The sequence below is a fragment of the Eubalaena glacialis genome, chromosome 4 (genome assembly GCF_028564815.1).
Source record: "Eubalaena glacialis isolate mEubGla1 chromosome 4, mEubGla1.1.hap2.+ XY, whole genome shotgun sequence".
Lineage (NCBI taxonomy): Eukaryota > Metazoa > Chordata > Mammalia > Artiodactyla > Balaenidae > Eubalaena > Eubalaena glacialis.
Window position 1 is genome coordinate 118,255,090 of NC_083719.1, and position 19,491 is coordinate 118,274,580.

The window sequence follows — 19,491 nt, forward strand, 5'->3', positions numbered from 1 at the left end:
GCTGGGGAAGTGCGAGCAGCCATGTCAGTCTCTGGAGGTAGGTGCATGGAGGGTTGAGCCTGGGAGACTTGAAGCCTGGGTTTGGTTAAGGAAACTCTTACACCCCCAGAAGTTCTTTCTGACTAAGGAATTAGGGGAGCATCAGTTCATGGGCCTGAGAAATGATACCGTGCCTGATGGGAGGAGGTGCCCTGCCTCAACCTGCATGAATGCAGTTTCTTAAAGTGGGGTGTGGGCAGCAGTTGGCTTTCCTTGCCTGCTGTGATCACCCCAGCAGACCCACGGCCCCCAGGCCTGGTGCTGGCTGCTCCAGCCCAGCCATGGTGTGTGACTCCCCCATAACATACTCACCCCCCACTGTCATGTAGGAAAGCCCAGTTTCTGCACATTATACGCCCATCACCCAGGCCTCTGCCATGCTCCCCTAGCGGCAGCAGCACCTGGAAATAATGCCCCCGCTCTCTCCACGTCCAGCCTTTGTTCTGGAAACCTCAGAGAGGACTGGGGCTTGACGCATCTCAGGGAATGTTGCCCCTGGGCCCTGGCTTAAGCTACACTCCTGACCTCTCTGCTCACCCTAAGGACTCTCTCAAAGCCCGCTGCCCCCTCTATAGCTCCTAGGAGGTACCATCCTTCCCACTCTGGGTCTTGCCCTTTCCTAGTAGTGTCCCAGCTCCCAACAGCCTAGGGAAACTCTACACAGAGTGACCTGGGACCAGGCACAGGGAAACTTGTACAGCTCAATCAGTGTCTGTATAAGCAATAAGGTCTTAATAAAGTGCTCTGGGGTGTAGGTGGTTCCTACAATTGGCCATAATTGTCCTGTGTCTTGTATGTTGCATAGCTCCTCTCAAACATAATTTTATTCCTCTGGTGCCCTGAGTATCTTAATCCTGGAGTGACATATGGACTAAGAGAAGAGGCTGTTTTCTCCCAGCTGTTGCCAACAGCATTGTTTCCTTTGCGAATTCCATGGAGCCGAGGCTATTTTCTGTCACGGAGCTTTGGAAGTTTCTCTGAAGCATAAAACTTGGGCCCTGGAGAATTTGGAAGGAGTCTTGGGAATAGAAAGTGCTGGGCCCAGCAAGGCAAACTGTAGACTGTAGGCTAGAGAACTCTTAGGACTCAAGGTGGTTTTGTTTCTCATCTGCTCTGGATCCCTCACCGATATTCCTGCCTGTCGTCTCTTCTCATGACCAGAGGAATGTCAGGCCCTGCTCCCGTGGTAGAATACCTGGTAAGCTTGTGGGAAAAAAAAAAAAGAGAAATCCCAGTCCTGCTGAAGCAGAATCTTAGGGAGTGAGGTTTGGGAATCTTTTTTTTCTTTATTCCTTTTTTTTTTTTTTCTTTTCAGTAAGCTTCCTAGGTGATTCTGATGCACACTGCAACTTGTGAACTACTATTGCTGGCAGTGTAGAACTATAGCCAACCAGGCTTGAGTTTTAATTCTGGCTCTGTCACCTATTGGCTGACTGTCCTTGAACAGTTACTTAACCTCTCTTAGCTTTAGTTGGCTTATCTCTGAAATGGGGGCGTCAAATGATACCTACTACTATAAAGGGGACTGGAAATGACTAAATCAAATAAGGGATATTAGTGTGCTCAGCAGGGACTGGCACAATGAGACCTAGTTAGTGGTGTTATTAATTATCCATAATGAAGGTTAGCTTGGCTGTTGTGTCCCAGCTCCTCTCCCTTCTAGGACCTTTACGAATGAGGAGAGAGGAAACTGCCCCTGAAGGATTCCTGATCCCCACATTTCTCCTCAGGGCCGGGATCCAGCATGCCTGCACCCAGCCTAGTCTGCTGAAGTCGCTGGCTCTGGGCTTGGAGCTCCTGGTTCTGCGTGGCCAGGTTGATGGTGTCTTGCAGGATGCCAGCCAGCAGGCTGCGATAGTGATGCTCTGCAGCCATGGCCTGTTCCTCCCACAGCCCCCGCCAGGCTCGGAATACCTGTGCGCAGATTCAGAGATCCCCATCAGTCAGCCAGCCTTGGAACCAATTCAAGGCCTGCCCTCTGTCCCCACTGACCTGCAGCGTATGGCACGTCCAAGCCCGGGCAGCCTGCACGTGCAGGTCATAGAGGGCTGTCAGGTCCTGCTCCGCCGTGTCCCGTTCTGCCTGAAGGGCCTCCAGCTGGAGTCTTAGCCCTGTCCACTCCCGGTGCCATCTCTGCCTCTCCTCGGAAACCTTCAGTGATAATACATACCCTTTGTTGAGTGCAACCTGTGTGCCAGGCTCTGTTCTACTTACTTTATATTATTATTTCATTTTATCTAATGATAACCTTTGAGGTAATTGCCGTTTTACAGATTTGGAAACAGTGGATCAGAGAAGTGACCTAACCTGACCAAATTCACATGGCTAGTGAGGGACAGAACTGACACATGCATTTCAAGAGTTCACCGTCATCCTTGGGGTAAAGTCCAAATCCAGAGGCGTGGCACACGCTGGTCTCTTTAGCCTTGCCTCTGACCATGCACCTGCCAGGCTCCAGCCAGATGGACAGTTCGCAACACCCAGAACCTACTTTGCCATTGCTTCCCTTTGGACTTTTGCTCATACAGGATTCTCTTCTAAGAGCATGTCTCCCACCTTCCCCTGATCCGACCTCTGTGCACACAAGTTTTGTTTCTTGTTTAAACAAGCTGTGTTTACTTAGTGCCTCCATGTGATGAGCACAAACTGCCCTGTGGATCTGAGTCTAGTGAATTTCTCTGGCTAATTTGTTTGTCCTTTAAGTCTCAGCTTAGATGCCATCTTCTCTGCTCCACTCCAGCCTGGGCCAGGTACACCTGTTTGTTCCCACGAGTCACTAGCTCCCTCATTTACAGCACTTAGCACTGAGAATTGCATCGTCTATCCCTCACAAAGCTGTGAGGGCCATGAGAGAGGCTGTGGTCCAGTCTGCTGTGATTGACGCTAGGTCCCAGCACAGTGCCTGGCCAGGTTAGAAGGAGCCTCAAGGGACTTCCCTGGTGGTCCAGCGGTAAAGAATCCGCCCTGCAATGCAGGGGACGCAGGTTTGATCCCTGGTCAGGGAACTAAGATCCCACATGCTGCGGCACAATTAAGCCCACGTGCCGCAACTACTGAGCTCGTGCACCTCAACTACAGAGCCCACGCTCCCTGGAGCCCACACGCCACAAATAGAGAAGAGAAAAACTCGCACGCCACAACTAGAGAGAAGCCCAAGTGCCACAACGAAAGATCCCACATGCCTCAACAAAGATCCCCCGTGCTGCATCTAAGACCTACTTGACCTTCCTCACCTCTTCAGCCACCAGGCCTTTGACCTGGTCCCCTGCCACCACCTCTTCCTCTTGTTCCAAATGCTTCAGTTCCTCTTGGATCCAAATTTGGTGCTGTTCTCGCAGTCTCTGCCTCTGGGCCTGAGCCAGGAAGAACTGCAGGGCCACATCCGGGGCCTGCGGGGCCTAGGTGGCATCATTCTAGGCTCAGCCAGAAGCCCATGTGTGTACACAGCCTTGGGACACAGGGCCCAACTTTTCCAACACCAACAGACCCCCATTACCAGGGCAGCTCCTAGAATTACATCCAGGAGACTAGCTGGCCTGAAAGAGCCTGTGGCCTGGACAGAGACTCAGAGGCCGTGAGGGAAGAGGAGAGGTATTGATTCTGCCAGTAGGTGCCATGGAGGCCCTAGGGACCCCATGCCCCTAAACCAACCCAGTAGGAAAACAGCCCCTTCCCATGCCCCTCCCTGAGGGATCCAGTAACCCTTCAGGCCCTTTATTTGCCAGAAGCTCCATATTTCTCCCTGATGTTAGGGCAAGGTAAGCAGGACACATATTATCAGGACTCTGCGACTCTACTCCCCAACAGCTTCCAGTTGTTCTGGGGTACATGAGGTGTTACCTGTTCCTCAGACTCCCTGAGAGGGTGCATTTGGTGGAGATCAGGTCCTATAGATGCTGTTCTTCCTTCCACTGGAGGAAAATGCAGTTAAGCACACCAAAGGTGGAGAAGACCTCCAGCTCCACCCCAAGCACCAGCCTCACCTTGAGGCTCTTCCTGGAGGCCTGGGCTGGGGCTTGCTGTTGAATTTGTCACCTGCTGAGAATACATTACGAGTGAGAATTCTGTTACCTTTCCTCCCAGGACAGTGTTGGTTTTGAAATCAGGTCAGGGTCCCAGCCCTTCCTTTTCTTAGCTGTATGACCTCAGGCAGGTGGCTAGTCTTCTGAGTCTCCATTTTCTCATCCATAAAATGGAGCTGGTAAAAGTTGTAGAGAGCATGAAATGAGATAAGGCACCCAAAGCACTAAGCAGTGGCCAGCTCTGTTCAATAACTTGGAGTTTACAGGCCTAATTCCCAAGGCCCAGGGCTGTAAAAACAAGTTATAAGTAAGAAAATGAAAGCACCAGGAGAAGCTGGACAGGGGCCACCTTCCAGCCACCCTGTGACAAATCATGGAAGACAGCGCCCCCTTCTGCATAAGGGAGGACATGCATCCTAAGGGGATGAAAGAGTGCCGTACTGAGTCTAAGGACTTGGATGTCTTTGCACCTCTGCTGCCTTTGATTATCCTAGTGACCCTGGTATACTCACATCACTTCTCGGAGCTTCAGTTTGCTGAAGCAATGCTGGGAGCAATGTTGTCTTCCCTGTTTAAAATAAATTGTGGGTTCCCCTTGACCTTCCATACAAACTCCAAACATCTCAATAGATTTACAAAGACCTGCATGACCAGGCCCCTACTTCATTCTCCAATCCTTCTCTCTGGACTTTCTTCCTCAAACTCTATCCTCCAGCAAATTGAGCTGCTTGCAGTCCCCCAAAGAGATCAAGGACTCGCTTACCTCTGACACTTCTCCTGTTATTTTCTCTGCCTGGAATGTTCTTCATTCATCTTTGCTAGCCACCTCCTTCAGGTTTCAACTTCCTCCATGAAGTCTTCCTTCCCTCTCTTGCCAAGACTAACTTAGATGCCCACATAGAGCCCTTTGGATAAGCTCTTCAGAGCACTGATCATGGTGTTAATTGTTTCTTTCCAGAGGATTATAAAAAGGCACATAGTGGTCAATAAATGTTTGGGAATCAATACATTAATGAATGAAGGAAGGGCCCCCTCGGGCCCCCTCACAGTGCTCTATAAACAGAGAAAAAGGAGGCAGACATCAATAGGCCTCCCAAGAGTTTGGATGGGAAGACGTACCTGTGGTTCTGGGAGCCCCGTAGCCTCAGTTTTGACTGCTTTGAGCATCCAGCTTCCTGAGCGCTGGCTCCAGGCTTTTACCACCTATGGAGAGGGGATTCTGGGTGGGCTCTGGCCATTGCTGGCACAGGCACCCCCAGGCCTCACCTTGCTCACCTGCAACTCCCGCAGTGCCCTGCCCAGCTGGCCGAGCCCACTATCTGTCAGGGCGTCCCCGAGGAGGCCTGAACGCAGGCTCTTCAGTCCAGCCCGCCGGGCCCGGGCCTCTTCTACTGCATCCCAGAGGGTGGGCCTCACCTGTCTCACCTTCATCCTCCTTCCTGCGGCCCCCAACAGAGCAGCCTGGAGCAAGCTCAGGGAGCTGCCTAGTAAGGGGAGACACAGAGTGAATCCCTCCTTCCTCTGAACTCCAGAGCACACTGCCTGTAAAACTTTTAACTTCTATTAACAGTACTATTCATAAAAATAGCTAACACCTGGGCTTCCCTGGTGGCACAGTGGTTGGGAATCCGCCTGCCAATGCAGGGGACCCGGGTTCAAGCCCTGGTCTGGGAAGATCCCACATGCCGCGGAGCAAGTAAGCCCGTGCGCCACAACTACTGAGCCTGCGCTCTAGAGTCCGTGAGCCACAACTACTGAAGCCCGCACGCCTAGAGCCCATGCTTCGCAACAAGAGAAGCCACTGCAGTGAGAAGCCTGTGCACCGCAACGAAGAGTAGCCCCTACTCGCTGCAACTAGAGAAAGCCCACGCGCAGCAACAAAGACCCAACTCAACCAAAAATTAATTAATTAATTTTTTAAAAAAATAGCTAACACCTATCCGGCATTTTCCATGTGTTCGACGGTACTATGCTAAGGCTTCTCATGGATTGTCTCTTTAGCTACACAGTACTCCAGTGAGGCAGCAACCCTAATTTACCCTGTCTCCCTCCACATTTTCCAGATGAGGCAACTGAACCTCAGAGAGGTCAAGCAACTTCCTGGTGAGTGGCAGAGCTGAAACTCAAGCCCAGTTCTGTTTGACACTAAAGCCTGTGCCCTTAATCACGATCCCAAACTGGCCTATGCATAAACACACTTCCTTCCCTCCCTGCTTTGTCCTTGAGAGTGTGAACTGCCCCAACTTATCTTCCTCATTCCACAGGACCTGACGTAGGGTGTGGTCTGGGAATATGTTGGCCAAGTGAATGTGTGTTTGTTGATTTTGAAGACAGAGGGCCAGACTTTTTCTTTTCTTTCTTTTTTTTTTTTTTTGGCTACGTTGGGTCTTCGTTGCTGCGCGTGGTCTTTCTCTAGTTGCGGTGAGCCAGGGCTACTCTTCGTTGTGGTGCGCGGGCTTCTCATTGCAGTGGCTTCTCTTGTTACGGAGCACGGGCTCTAGGCACGCGGGCTTCAGTAGTTGTGGCTCACGGGCTCTAGAGTGCAGGCTCAGTAGTTGTGGCTCACGGGCTTACTTGCTCCGCGGCATGCGGGATCTTCCCGGACCAGGGCTTGAACCCGTGTCTCCTGCATTGGCAGGCGGATTCTTAACCACTGTGCCACCAGGGAAGCCCCACAGACTTTTTTTTTTTTACTCTTTTATTAGTGGAAAACTTCAAACATATACAAAGTCTAGGAAATTCATCTACTTATCACCTTATCAGCTTCAACAAATAGCAACTCATGATCATTCTTGTTTGATCTATACCCTCCGCTTGACCTCCCCCAAATCTCTGACATCATATCATTTCACAGAGGCCTGATCTTTAATGAGTGTGTGAAAATAGGAAAATACCTTCCCTTCTCTGATCCTCCCTTTCCTTGTCTATAAATTAAACCTGCCTCTCTTCCCTCGCCCGTAGATTCGATCTGCCTCATGGCATTGTGGTAAGAATCAAAGGTTTTAGTCAGTGTAAAAATGCTTGGTAAACTGTTGAAGGCCTCTGAAAGGGTGAAGGGTTGCTTTTACTGTTGGCCTTACCTTTCCAGACGGTGGGAGCCTGGCAATTCTGGGACCTTTCTGAATCCTGGCCGTCCCAGAGGCTCAGGCTCTCTCTGAGCTCGCTAGGGTTGGGGCTGCTGCTGGTTGGGTGAAGGGGGGGCAGGCCTAAGGCCAGATCCTAGAGCTTCCCAAAGAAACCCGCATCCTCCCCCAGGCCACCTTGAGGGTCCAGGCGAAGAAGAAGGCCACTGTAGTTGTTTCCTTCCAGGAGACATGAGACAATCCAGGGCAGAGAGCCCTCCACCTCCTCACCAACAACTTTACCAGCCAACACCTGCAGCAAGGGACAGTCTCTGCCAGAGGGAGGGAGAGAGGAAGAAAAGAGATGTCCACCGGTAGATGCAGAAAGAAACTTGCCCAAATCACACTCTGATGGAAAGATTGACTATTTCCAGTCACTTTTGTGTGCCACCAGACAGATTTGCAACCTTGTATAGATCTTTATTTTATTTTATATTTGATTACTTTTTAGATTACACAAATAATACATTCTCATAGTAAAAACAATTTAATTGTATATCTGACAAGGGACTTGTATGCAGAATATATAAAGAGCTCCTACACCTCAATAATAAAAATACGACCCAGTTGTAAAATGGCAAAGCAAGGTGACATCAACAAAAATGGCAGAGTAGGGAACTCTGGGAGTCTGTCCCTCCCCAGAAACATCTGGCAAAAAAATGGTCAGAATCAACCTTACTGGAACTCTGGGAGATAGTCAAAGGTTGACAGCAATCAAGTGAATGTTTAAGCAGGAGAAAGGCAGCTTAAATATGGTAAGAGATCTTTGTGGTGTTTTTAACTTACCCTAGCCCCAACCTTCTCCCCAGCACAGCCCACATTTCTGGTGGGGGTACCTGGTTCTGAAAGGAGCAGAGTAAATCTTGTTCCCAGGGAACTGTGTTTGTCTGTTTTGATTGTCTGGGGTTTCCCACAAAGGACTGACAAAAGCTGCCTCCCTTTGTTTCACTTATCTTGGAATTCTCTTGGAGCAGAGGAACTATGCCAGAGGACAGTCCCCCAAAGCATTGAGAGATGAAAGAACAAGCAAAAATAACAGTTGGGGCAAACAATAGACACATGGAAAGACTGGGAGAAAAGGTGGGGAGTGAAATTTTGGAGGAATAAGGGTTTTGAAAAGTTCCCATGTGTACTAGGGTACCTAGAAAGCCACACGTATGTCCAGGACAGTATGTGTGGTCAGAAGAGACCTGAGAAGACCATAGGCTTTCACCTCTGGCTGAATTAGGGCTCAGTGCAAGCATCAGGCTGAGGCAAAGCTGTAAATGATCTTGCTAAGCATTTAAGGAGTGACCCAACACAGAGCCAGTCTGTAGAAACCTGGAGAATTTTTTTCTTCTTTTCTCCCTTTTTTTCCCTTTTCCTCCTCCTTGCCTCATCCTTCTTCTCCTTCCTCTCTCCTCATTCCCTTTCCCCTACCTCTCCTCCTTCTCCTTTTTCTCCTTTTCCTTTCTTTTTTTTGGGGGGGGCATTCTCAGAGGTTAGGGAATTCTATGTCAGGTCATTGGCTAATCACTGAGATAATAGAATGAAGACTTCAGTGACTGCAAGGAATACAGTCTTTGCAAAAATTGTTTGGAAAAGTAAGCAAATGGATGGCTGATGCCCACAACAAGCAACAAGGCAAACCCTGGAGAGGAGGGAGAATCCAGCTTTCAGAGTTACCAGATTATCATATCCAAAATGTCAGAGCACTAAGGAAAAAGAATGGAGACTTAAGAGACCAACACAATAAAGAATATAGTCTTTACAAAAAATACTCAAATTGGCCAGTTTCCAACAAAAAATTATTAGGCATGCAAATAAGAAAGTATGGCTCAGGACTTCCCTGGTGGTCCAGTGGCTAAGACTCTGCACTCGCAATGCAGGGGGCCCGGGTTCGATCCCTGGTCAGGGAACTAGATCCCACTTAGATCTCAACTAAGACCCAGCACAGCCAAATAAATAAATTTTTTTTAATTTTTAAAAAAGAACGTATGGCTCACTCACAGGAAAAAAGAAAAAGAAATTAATAAGAACTGTCCCTGAGGAAGCAGACACTGGATTCAGTAGACAAAGACTTTAAATCAACTGTCTTAGATATTTTCAGAAAACTAAATCAAGAATATGATGTCTCACCAAGGCTGGCTCCTCTGTCAACTCCCAGTTCCCTCTTTCCCACCCAACTTCTAGCTTCACTGCTATCTTGGGAATTTTCCTTAAAATTTTGTGGTGGGAGAAGGGGAATAAAGATAAAGAAAAAAAAAAAAGAAAGAAAATGATGTCTCAGTGACTATCAGTAGAACAATAGAAATTATAAAAAGGAACCAAGGGCTTCCCTGGTGGCACAGTGGTTAAGAATCCACCTGCCAATGCAGGGGACATGGGTTCAAGCCCTGGTCCAGGAAGATCCCACATGCCGTGGAGCAACTAAGCCCATGCGCCACAACTACTGAGCCTGCACTCTAGAGCCCGCGAGCCACAACTACTGAGCCCACGTGCCACAACTACTGAAGCCCGTGTGCCTAGAGCCCATGCTCCGCAACAAGAGAAGCCATTTCAATGAGAAGCCCGTGCACCACAATGAAGAGTAACCCCCACTCGCCGCAACTAGAGGAAGCCCGTGCACAGCAATGAAGACCAAATGCAGCCAAAAATAAATAAATTAAATAAATCAATTTTTTTAAAAAAGGAACCAAGTAGAAATATGGGATCTGAAAAGTACAATAGCTGAAATTAAAAATTCACTAGAGGGTAGATTTGAGCAGGCACAAGAATCTCAACAAACCTGAAGATAGGTCAAATAAAATTATCCAGTCTGAGGAGCAGAAAGAAAAAAGAATGAAGGAAAATGAGCCTAAGAGACCTGTGGTCTGCCATCAAGTGTACAAACATATGCATAATGGGAGTCCCAGAGGGAGAAGAGAAAGAGAAAAGGACAGAAAGAATATTTGAAGAAATAACGCTCAAAAATTCCCCCAAACTTATGAAAGACATGAATCTACACATCCAAGAAGCTCAACAAATTCCAAGGAGGATATACTCAAAGAGATCTACACCAGGACAGATTATAATCAAACTGTCAAAATCCAAAGTCAAAGAAAGAATCTTGAAAACAAGAGAGAAGCAGCTTATTATGCACAAGGGATCTTCAGTAAGATTAAAAACCAATTTTTCATCAGAAACTATGGAGGCCAGAAGGCAGTGAGATAACACAGTTAAAGTGTTGAAAGAAAAAAAAAAAAACCTGTCAACTAAGACTTCTGTATCTGGCAAGACTATCCTTCAGAAATGTAAGAGAAAGTAAGATATGCCCAGATAAACAAAAATTGAGGGAGTTCATTGCTAGTAGACCTGTCTTACAAGAAATACTAAAGGGAGCAAATCCTTCAGCATGTCAGAGATGAGGAAAGGAGGAGACTCTGATGCTGCCCTGGGCCTCTACATCCATATTTCAGCCACCTGCCCAAGCCTTCCCCAAAGCTGTTAAAAGGCTCCATCAGACTTACAGGGCTCCTGGGAGCTGCAGGATCCGCAAGGCTCCTCGCCACATGCCCTGGGTCCCAGGCCCCTCAGGAGGGTCAGGCCGTGGGCAGGACATGGTGACAGTGAGCAGAGAGCAGGCACTGTGGAGGAGATCAAAGGATCAGGCCAAATGGCTAGGGGGTGGGGGTGGGTGAAGGTGCCCGCCTGTCCTCACCTGCCTTCACCACCTGCAGCCTGCAAGTACAGCTCTGAGGCAGCTCTTGAGTCAGACACCTCCACTTCACTGGCATTTTCTACCACCCTGGAGGAAGGGAAGGCTGATCTCAGCTCCTAAGCACAAAGGTTCTGTCCAGCCCCCCAGAATCTCTGCATGGGGAGCCCATGGAGGGCCCAAGAGCCTATAAGAATCATCCCCAAGACTCCAAGCTCAGTATATCCCCTAAAAGCCTCTCATCTTCATGATCTTATTTTTTCTCCTATCATCTGCCCAGTGAGGGAAACAGGGTAGTTGGGATTGCTCCCATTTTATAGATGGAGAAACTGAAGTTCTGCTCAGTGAGATGCTCAGATCACCCGGGATGGTAATGACTGAGTTGAAGAGGTGTAAGTGGATGGGGTGATGAGAAGAGCGAGAGGTTATGGAGATATGGGATGAAGGGAAGACGGTGAGAGGGAGTCCTGGGGGCAAACCCAAAACCTGTAAGCATGACCCCAAGTTCATAACTTCCCTTCCCTGGGGTGGCAGTGGGGAGAAGCCTCCAATGGCTTGGTTTGGGGTGTCAGCCCTGCCTTAAGACAAGCAGCCTCAGACCCCATTGGGCTCTGGACACTCACAAGCCCAGAGGGGCCACATCCAGCACCGACAGGTTCTCTGTCCCTGGAGCAAGCAGGTCCCGAGTCCTCCCACTGGTGCTGAGCTGGGATCACACAAGCACAACATCTGTTACAAACCGAACCTTTCCCCAGCCTTTGGCTCATGTGGTCCTCCCGCTGGGGCCCTGTGAGCCAAGCAGGGCACCAAAATTCAGCCATCTCAGGCAGGAAAAAGGAGACCCCAGCAAGGCAAGCCGACAGTGGTGAGCAGCAGAGACCCAAACTCTTCAGGCAGCCCCTGAGCCTTGGGCTCTTTTGCAGCATCACCATGGCCTTGGCTCCCCAGGTCTCCCCTCTCCCCAGGGCCTCACCTGCACCAAGCTAAGAGTACTAAGCACGGCATCAGAGCCCCTGAGGGGCAGAGCTTCTTCAAACAGCATCTGCAGCAGCTAAAGTGGAGAAGGGTGAGTGAGGATTGAGAAAGGATTAACCTGTTTTTCAACATTTCCTGAGGGCAAAGTCTATGCCTGGCCCTGTGCTAGGTGCTGTGGACTTGGTGGCCAGGACAAAAATAGCCCCCGGCCTTGTGGTTCACAGCGAGCCAGACAAGTGAGCAGACATTTTTAGTGGGACCTCCTGTTTGCTAGGGTAGGGGCTCATGACAAGGTTTTGAGGCAACTATTTTAGTTTGGGGGCGTTTTGATGAAGCCTAAAAACAAAATGTTTATTATCATTATTAGTATTACTAAGAACAGTGAAAAGTAGACTTCCCTGAGTATTTGACCTTTGCACACCACCCCTCCTTGACCCTCACCTCATGGACCCCAGCCTCCCACCTTCCCTGACCTCTCAATAGCTTCGTGATTGACGCTGGCAAAACATCCTGTATGGACCACAGGGTGCTATAGGAACCCCAAGGAGGGGCACCTAGTCCAGCTAGGGTGGGGAGGGGAAAGTTCTCGAAGGTCTCCTGGAGGAGCCAACACTTGAGTCTCATAACAACTATGACTGGTGCATCCTCTGGGACTCACCCGAGGCACAAGCCGGGGTGCCTCTGTTTCTCGACCCCGAAGCAGCAGGGCCACACTGTACCCTCGGCCCACCGAGCCCAGCATGCACTGGACTCTCGCTAGCAACTCCTGCTCTGCCTCCTGCAGGGAGACACAAGCACATCTCGAACTCAGGTGCCTGCCCAGCCTGCCCTGACCAGAGAGCTTGGGAAGCACTCAGCACTTCAGGATCAAGGGTCCTGAGTGCTCCGACCCTCCTCCCATCGCCCTGCCAGACCCCCCTACCTGAGGAGCATCAGAACCCAGGACTCTGTCAAAGGTGATGCATTGTTCCTGTGAGCAGGACTGGAGTCAGCAGTGTCACTCCCATCCTCCCTGCACTTACCCACACCCCATCCCAGCCCATCCCATCTCTACCTGACTCTCCAGGATCCCACGCTGACACAGGCGGATGCTCTTGGGCCCCTCCAGGAGGAGCGTGGGACAACAGGTCTCCTCGGGGCCTGAGACAGGTGGGCTCCATATCAACTCTCATGGGGGAAACTGAACTCCCAGGACTCCTGAGTCCTGCCCTCAACCTTTGCCTCAGTTTCCTAATGTGAGATGGCCTCGCCCTCCCCCTCTCCCAAGAGGCTCTCCCAGGCTGCGTTACCTCTGAGATGAATGTGTGGAGGCTTCTTACCAGATCTTCTCCTTCGCTCTACTTCCACCACCACGGTCAGCCTGGTCTGTGGGTTGTCAGTGAGGACTGAAGGGGCTGAGCTGCCCCGGCCCAAAGCAGCCTCTGTGCTCATCGCCTCTCCACACTCCATGGCTTCTGTGCCTCTCAGATTCCCCTCAATAATTCATCTCCCTGATCTGAGGGCTCTGGGTGGGGCCTGTAAACAATAACTTACCATAGGAGGTGACAGACCTCTCTTTTCTGAGTGAGCCAGACTATTGCATGGAATTTTTCTTTTTTTGCTCTTATGAAAAATTGCAGACATATATAACTGCGGAGAGAATAGTTTAATGAGCTTCCACGCACTCAGCTTCAGCAGTTATCAACTTATGGCCGGTCTTATTTCTTCTGTTCCCCCTTCCACCCCAGTGGATTCTTTTGAAGCAAATCCCAGACACCTTATATTTCACATATAGCTATTTCAGTATGTATTTATAAAAGATAACTACCTTTTTAAAAAATGACAGCTTTGTTGAGATATAATTCACATACCATACAATTCACCCACTTAAAGTGTATTATTCAATGGTTTTTACTAAGTTTGCAGATATGTGTAACTCTTACCACAGTTAATTTTAGAACGTTTCCATCACTTTATAAAGAAACTTGCTTTCCTTTACTATAACCTCCCTAACCCCCACCCTATCCTGACCCTTAAACAACCACTCATCTACTTGCTGCCTCTATAGATTTGCCTATTCTGGACATTTCATATAAGTGGACTCACATAATATGTGTTCTTTTTGTGACTGGCTTTTTTCTGTTTTTCAAGGTTCATCCATGATGTAGCATGTATCAGTACTTCTTTCCTTTCTGTGGCTGAATAATGTTCCATGTAGGATGAAATTACTTCTGTCACCAACTACCCAGAGTTTGGCCAAACTTCACAGGTAAGAGCACAGTTGCAATAAGACTGCCCTAAATTCAGACGCTAGTCTCAAGCTCAGGGGTCCTCACTTTGACTAGCTATCTACACTCCCAGGTATTCCCACTACTCCTGCAGCTTCCATAATTTGCTGGAATGACTCACAGAACCCAGCAAAGCATTATAGTTACTGTATCTGACACCAATTCTCTAACACTGACTGGGTGTCCTGCATTTCAATCCAATTCTGATACTAATGTCGACTGAAAAAAACATGCACAACCTGTGAGTTGTGAGTTAAGTTTTATTTGGGGTAAAATTAGGACTATAGTCCAGTAGACAGCATTTCAGACTGCTCTGAGAAGCTGCTCCAAAGAGGTAGGGGGGGAAGTTCAGTATATATGTGATTTTGGTGCAGGGGGAGTACGTGCAATCAAGCACATATTTTTTTGCAGGAGGCTTCTGCTAGTCTCGTGAAGGTTACTGCTAGTCACTAGGAGCAGGTGTCACCATGAAGGACGATTTTAGTGCTTTTCTAGGTACAAGGAGATGCAACAATTGGACTCATAAAATTGTCTCCTGAAAATATGTATCTGAAGACCTGTTTTGCCAGTTTTTCCCAGAGCACAGAGTGCCTCATTCCTCATCTCCACCCTGAACTCCTTTCAGGGGGTGTTGAAGGTCAGCAGTTGCAGCAGCTCATAATTTGATCCTTGTAGAGGTAGATGGCAAGTGCCAATTTGTAGGTGACACTAACTACCTGGAGTTAGCGCCAGATTCCACAAGTTAAAATGCAAGGTCCTCAAAAAGACCCCTTATTTCAGGTTCCAGCCACAAGTGGGATCCCCAGGTTACTTGTAGTACTACCTGACTTGGCTACAGATTCCTGGGTTCCCACAACCAACCCTCAGGTTCAATAATTCACTAGAATGACTCACAGAACTCGGGAAAGTGCTCTATTTATGATTACCTTTTTTAAATGTTAAAGCATGCAAGTGAACAATCAGATGAAGAGTTATGTAGGACAAGGTCTGGAAGGGTCCTGAGTGTCAGGAGCTCCTCTGTTCCTGTGGAGTGAGGGTATGCCTTCCCAGTACATCAATGTGTTCGCCAACCAGGAAGCTCCCTGAGCCTCATTGTCTAGCGTTTTTCGATGAGATTTCATTATGTAGGCATGATTAATTAAATCATAGGCTATGTGATTGAATTCAACTCCAGCCCTTCAATCTGCATGTTTTTTCTTTTTTTGACCGTGCTGCGTGGCATGCAAGATCTTAGTTCCATGGCCAGGGATCAAAACTGTGCCCCCTGCAGTGGAAGCACAGAGTCTTAACCACTGGACCGCCAGGGAAGTCCCTGCATGGTTGTGTTTTTCTAGTGAGTAACCTCTTCCATCCTGAAGCTATCGAGGGGCCCTGCCAGAAGTCACCTCATTAGTATAACAGAGAGACTCCTATTGCTCAGGAAATTCCAAAGGTTTTTGAAGCTTTGTGCCAGTAACTGAAGACAAAGACCAGATAAGTTCTTTATTATATCACAAGCCACTCTCTGGTTTTTCACCAAGGATCCCTTATAGCCAAAAGAATCATACCTGTCTGATCATCTACATTTGGTGTACATCTATATAACAGGTAGAGCAATAGTAACAAGATGAATATGCCTAACATCTGGAGGAATCAGTGTGGGGTAGGCATAGGAGGCTTGTATTTTCCCATACATTTGACTATCAATATTGATATTGTAGTCTTACCAACAATGCCAGTGTTATATCTCATTGTGTAGCTGTTACGTGAAAAATAAGAGTAATTAGTTCAGTCCCTCATTATATCTTACGATCAAAATGTCTCCCACGGCAAGGCCACCCAGGTTTGCAGTCTTCTCCTATATCTCATCAGGTTCCAAAGCAAAAGTGGTCTCAGGATTAGATGGTTTCACCCTGAGACATCTGGTATAACTGAACTAAGGGACATACCATCTTTTTCTCTGAGCCCCTTTGAAGCATTAGTGTAATATTGGATTTCCTTCACTGCATAACCTATTTATTCGTTCCTTCACTCTCAGCTTCTGTTCCTCCTTCTAAAGTTCATACGGTTTTCAACAGATGCTGAATAGTCAGAGCAATCTTATAAAAGAAGAACAAAGTTGGAGGACTCACACTTCCTGATTTCAAAACTTACTGTGAAGCAATAGTAACCAAGACACTGTGGTACTGGCATAAGAACAAACCTAGAGATCAGTGAGAGAGCAGAGCAGTAAGGGTCCAGAAATAAACCCATGTTTCTATGGACAGCTGATTTGACAAGGACATCAAGAACATTCAATGAGGAAAGATTAATCTTTTTAACTAATGGCACCAGGACACCTGGACATCCAGATACAGATGAATGAAGTTGGACCCTTACCTCAGACCATATACAAAAATTAACTCAAATCGATCAATTTCCCAAATTTAAGAGCTAAGACTATAAAACTCATAGAAAATACAGAAATTAATCCTCATGACCTTTAATCTGGCAATGAGTTCTTAGATATGATACCAAAAGCAAGCACAACAGAAGAAAACATGATAAATTGAATTTCATCAAAGTTAAAAACTTTTGTGCATCAAAAGACATTATCAAAAATATGAAAAGACAGCCTACAAAATGGGAGAAAATATTTGCAAATTATACACCTGATGATGATCTAGTATCCAGGATATATAGAGAGCTTCTACAACTCAGCAACAAAAAGACAAACAACTCAAGTAAAAAATGAGGGAAAGACCTGAATAGCCATTTCTCCAAAGAAGATATACACAGTGCATAAAAAGATGCTCAACATCATTATACATGAGTGAAATGCAAAAAGACAAACAACAATTAAAAACTAGGAAAAAAATTTGAATAGATAGTTCTCCAAAGAAGCTATACAAATGGCCAACAAGCATGTGAAAAGATGCTCAAAATCCTTGGTCATTAAAGAAATGCAAATCAAAAACGTAATGAGGTACCACTTCTTACTCACTAGTATGGCTCTAATAAAAAGAAAAAAATGTGCTCTGATTCAGTTGATACACACAACTGAAAATATAAACTTTCAGGGCATGTATTGCTTTTTTTTTTTATACACATTTATTTATTTGTTTGTTTTTATTTTTGGCTATGTTGGGTCGTCATTGCTGTGCACAGGCTTTCTCTAGTTTCGGCGAGCGGGGTCTACTCTTCCTTGTGGTGGGCGGGCTTCTCATTGCGGTGGCTTCTCTCGTTGTGGAGCACGGGCTCTAGGCGCGCGAGCTTCAGTAATTGTGGCACGCAGGCTCAGTAGTTGTGGCTCACGGGCTGTAGAGGGCAGGGTTAGCAGTTGTGGCGCACAGGCTTAGTTGCTCCGCGGCATGTGGGATCTTCCCAGACCAGGGCTCGAACCCGTGTCCACTGCATTGGCAGGTGGATTCTTAACCACTGCACCACCAGGGAAGTCCAAACCCTCATACATTGCTGATGGGAATGTAATATGGTGCAGCCGCTGTGGAAAAGAGTTTGGAGGTTCTTCAAAACATTAAACATATAATTACCATATGATCCAGCAATACTTCTCCTAGGTATATATGCAAAAGAATTGAAAAGAGGTACATAAACAGATTTGTGTACTAAAATGTTCATAGTAGCATCATTCACAATAGCCAAAAAGTGTCCATCAATAGATGAATGAATAAACAAAATGTAGTTTATACATACAATGGAGTATCATACAGCCATAAAAAGCAATGAAGTACTGACACATGCTACAACATAGATGAACCTTGAAAACATTATACTAAGTTAAATAAGCCAGACACAAATACTGTATGATCCCACTTATATTAAATATCTAGAATAGGCAAATTCATAGAGACAGAAAGTAGATTAGATGTTCCCAGGCTCTAGGGGGAGGGGACATGGAGAGTATTTGCTTAACGGGTACAGAGTTTCTCTTGGGGTGACAAAAGAATTCTGGAAATTGCGGTGATGGTTGCACAATACTGTGAATGTAATTAATACCACCGTACCTTACACTTAAAAATGGTTAAAATGGCAAATTTTACTATATATATATTTTTTACCAGAATAAAGAGAAAAAATATATATCTTATTCCTGTCTGCATACAATCATGCTGTTTCCCTCATCTTAATGAAGATTATCTTATGAACATAACATCAATCATACTCCATGGTGAAAGACAAAACTTTCTAAGATCAGGAACAAGACAGGGATGCCCACTTTTGTCACTTCTATTTAACATAGTACTGGAAATCCTAGCCAAAGAAGTTAGGCAGGAAAAAGAAACAAAAGACATCCAAACTGGAAAGGAAGAAGTAAAATTATCTTTGGTCACAGATGACATGATCTTATATGTAGAAAATCCTGAAGATTCCACACAAAAAAACCTGTTAGAACTGATAAACAAATTCAGCAAAGTTGAAGCATACAAAACCAACAAACAAAATCCGGTGAGTTTTGTAAAAAAATAAACAGAAACCTCAATTAAATAGAGTTGGGAGACCAGAAGGGACTGCTTCATGCCCTGAGACCTTAGGAGAGCCCAACAGGAAGAAGAAAGACTCCTTTTTTACTGTCAAGGAGCCCTCCCACCTTCCTTTTCCTCTGTATAAAAGTGTTCTCCTACCTTTGCCATACAGAAACTTGCATGTATTGATAGCTCACCGTGGTTGCAGACCCCTGAATTGCAATTCTCTGCTGATCCCAAAGAAACCTGTCTTTGCAGAACTATCTGACAGTCTATTTGTTTCAGTTCAGCAGTTTCTATACACTAACAATGAACAGTCTGGAAACGAAATTAAGAAAAACAATTCCATTTACAATAGCATCAAAAAATAAAATAAAGTACTTAGAAATTAACTGAAGAGATGAAAGATGTACAATGAAAACTACAAAAATTGCTGAAAGAATTAAAGAAGACACAAGTAAATGGAAAATCATCCCATGTTCATGGATTGGAAGACAATATTATTAGGATATCAACACTCCCCAAGGCAAGCTACAGATTTAATTAAATCCCTGTCGAAATCTAATGGCATTCTTTGCAGAAATAGAAAAATCCATCCTAAGATTCATATGGAATCTCAAGAGACCCCAAAGAGCCAAAACAATCTTGAAAAAAAGAATAAAATTGGAGATCTCACACTTCCTGGTTTCATAACCTATTACAAACCTACAGTAACCACAACAGTGTGGTACTGACATAAAAACAGATATATGGACCAATAGAATTGAATAGAGAGCCCAGAAATAAAACCTCACATATATGGTCAAATGATTTTCGACAAGGGTGCCAAGACCATTCAATGTCTTTTCAAAAAATGGTATTGGAAAAACTGTCTATCCACATGCAGCAGTGTTGGGAGGCAGAGATACTGAATAATATCCACCGAACTGAGAAAGAACTTTGAGACCA

General features: G+C 46.4%; 2 protein-coding genes and 1 non-coding gene across 3 annotated transcripts in view; 2 read left to right on the top strand and 1 right to left on the bottom strand.

Annotated features, from left to right (window-relative positions):
- Positions 1-1,707: 1,707 nt before the first annotated feature.
- Positions 1,708-12,576, bottom strand: LOC133090570 (uncharacterized). Its single transcript, XM_061188974.1, has 12 exons — positions 12,493-12,576; positions 11,833-11,910; positions 11,483-11,565; positions 10,863-10,949; positions 7,322-7,455; positions 5,337-5,545; positions 5,181-5,264; positions 4,023-4,074; positions 3,880-3,950; positions 3,273-3,437; positions 2,032-2,190; positions 1,708-1,953 (listed from the first exon to the last, which is right to left on the bottom strand). The coding sequence occupies exons 1-12, from the start codon at positions 12,574-12,576 to the stop codon at positions 1,708-1,710; spliced, it is 1,452 nt and encodes a 483-aa protein (XP_061044957.1).
- TRNAA-CGC (transfer RNA alanine (anticodon CGC)) lies at positions 9,009-9,081 on the top strand. The gene has a single exon. It is a non-coding gene; the product is annotated as a tRNA-Ala (tRNA).
- Positions 12,577-14,008: 1,432 nt separating the features above from the next.
- Positions 14,009-19,491, top strand: part of TMCO6 (transmembrane and coiled-coil domains 6) — a 28,481-nt gene continuing 22,998 nt past the window's right edge. The window contains exon 1 of the mRNA XM_061189695.1: positions 14,009-14,082. The gene's annotated coding sequence lies outside the window, so the exon portion shown is untranslated. The remainder of the gene's footprint in view (positions 14,083-19,491) is intronic.

What these genes read in the sequence shown, in the direction of transcription:
- LOC133090570 (XM_061188974.1), bottom strand. Translation starts at nt 12,576, where the DNA reads ATGCTGGGCTCGGTGGGCCGAGGGTACAGTGTGGCCCTGCTGCTTCGG. An exon ending in CACCCCGGCTTGTGCCTCGG is followed by an intron (nt 11,911 to 12,492) that starts GTGAGTCCCAGA and finishes TCTCCACTTTAG; the next exon opens with CTGCTGCAGATGCTGTTTGA. An exon ending in GCTGCAGGTGGTGAAGGCAG is followed by an intron (nt 7,456 to 10,862) that starts GTGAGGACAGGC and finishes TCCCTCTGGCAG; the next exon opens with AGACTGTCCCTTGCTGCAGG.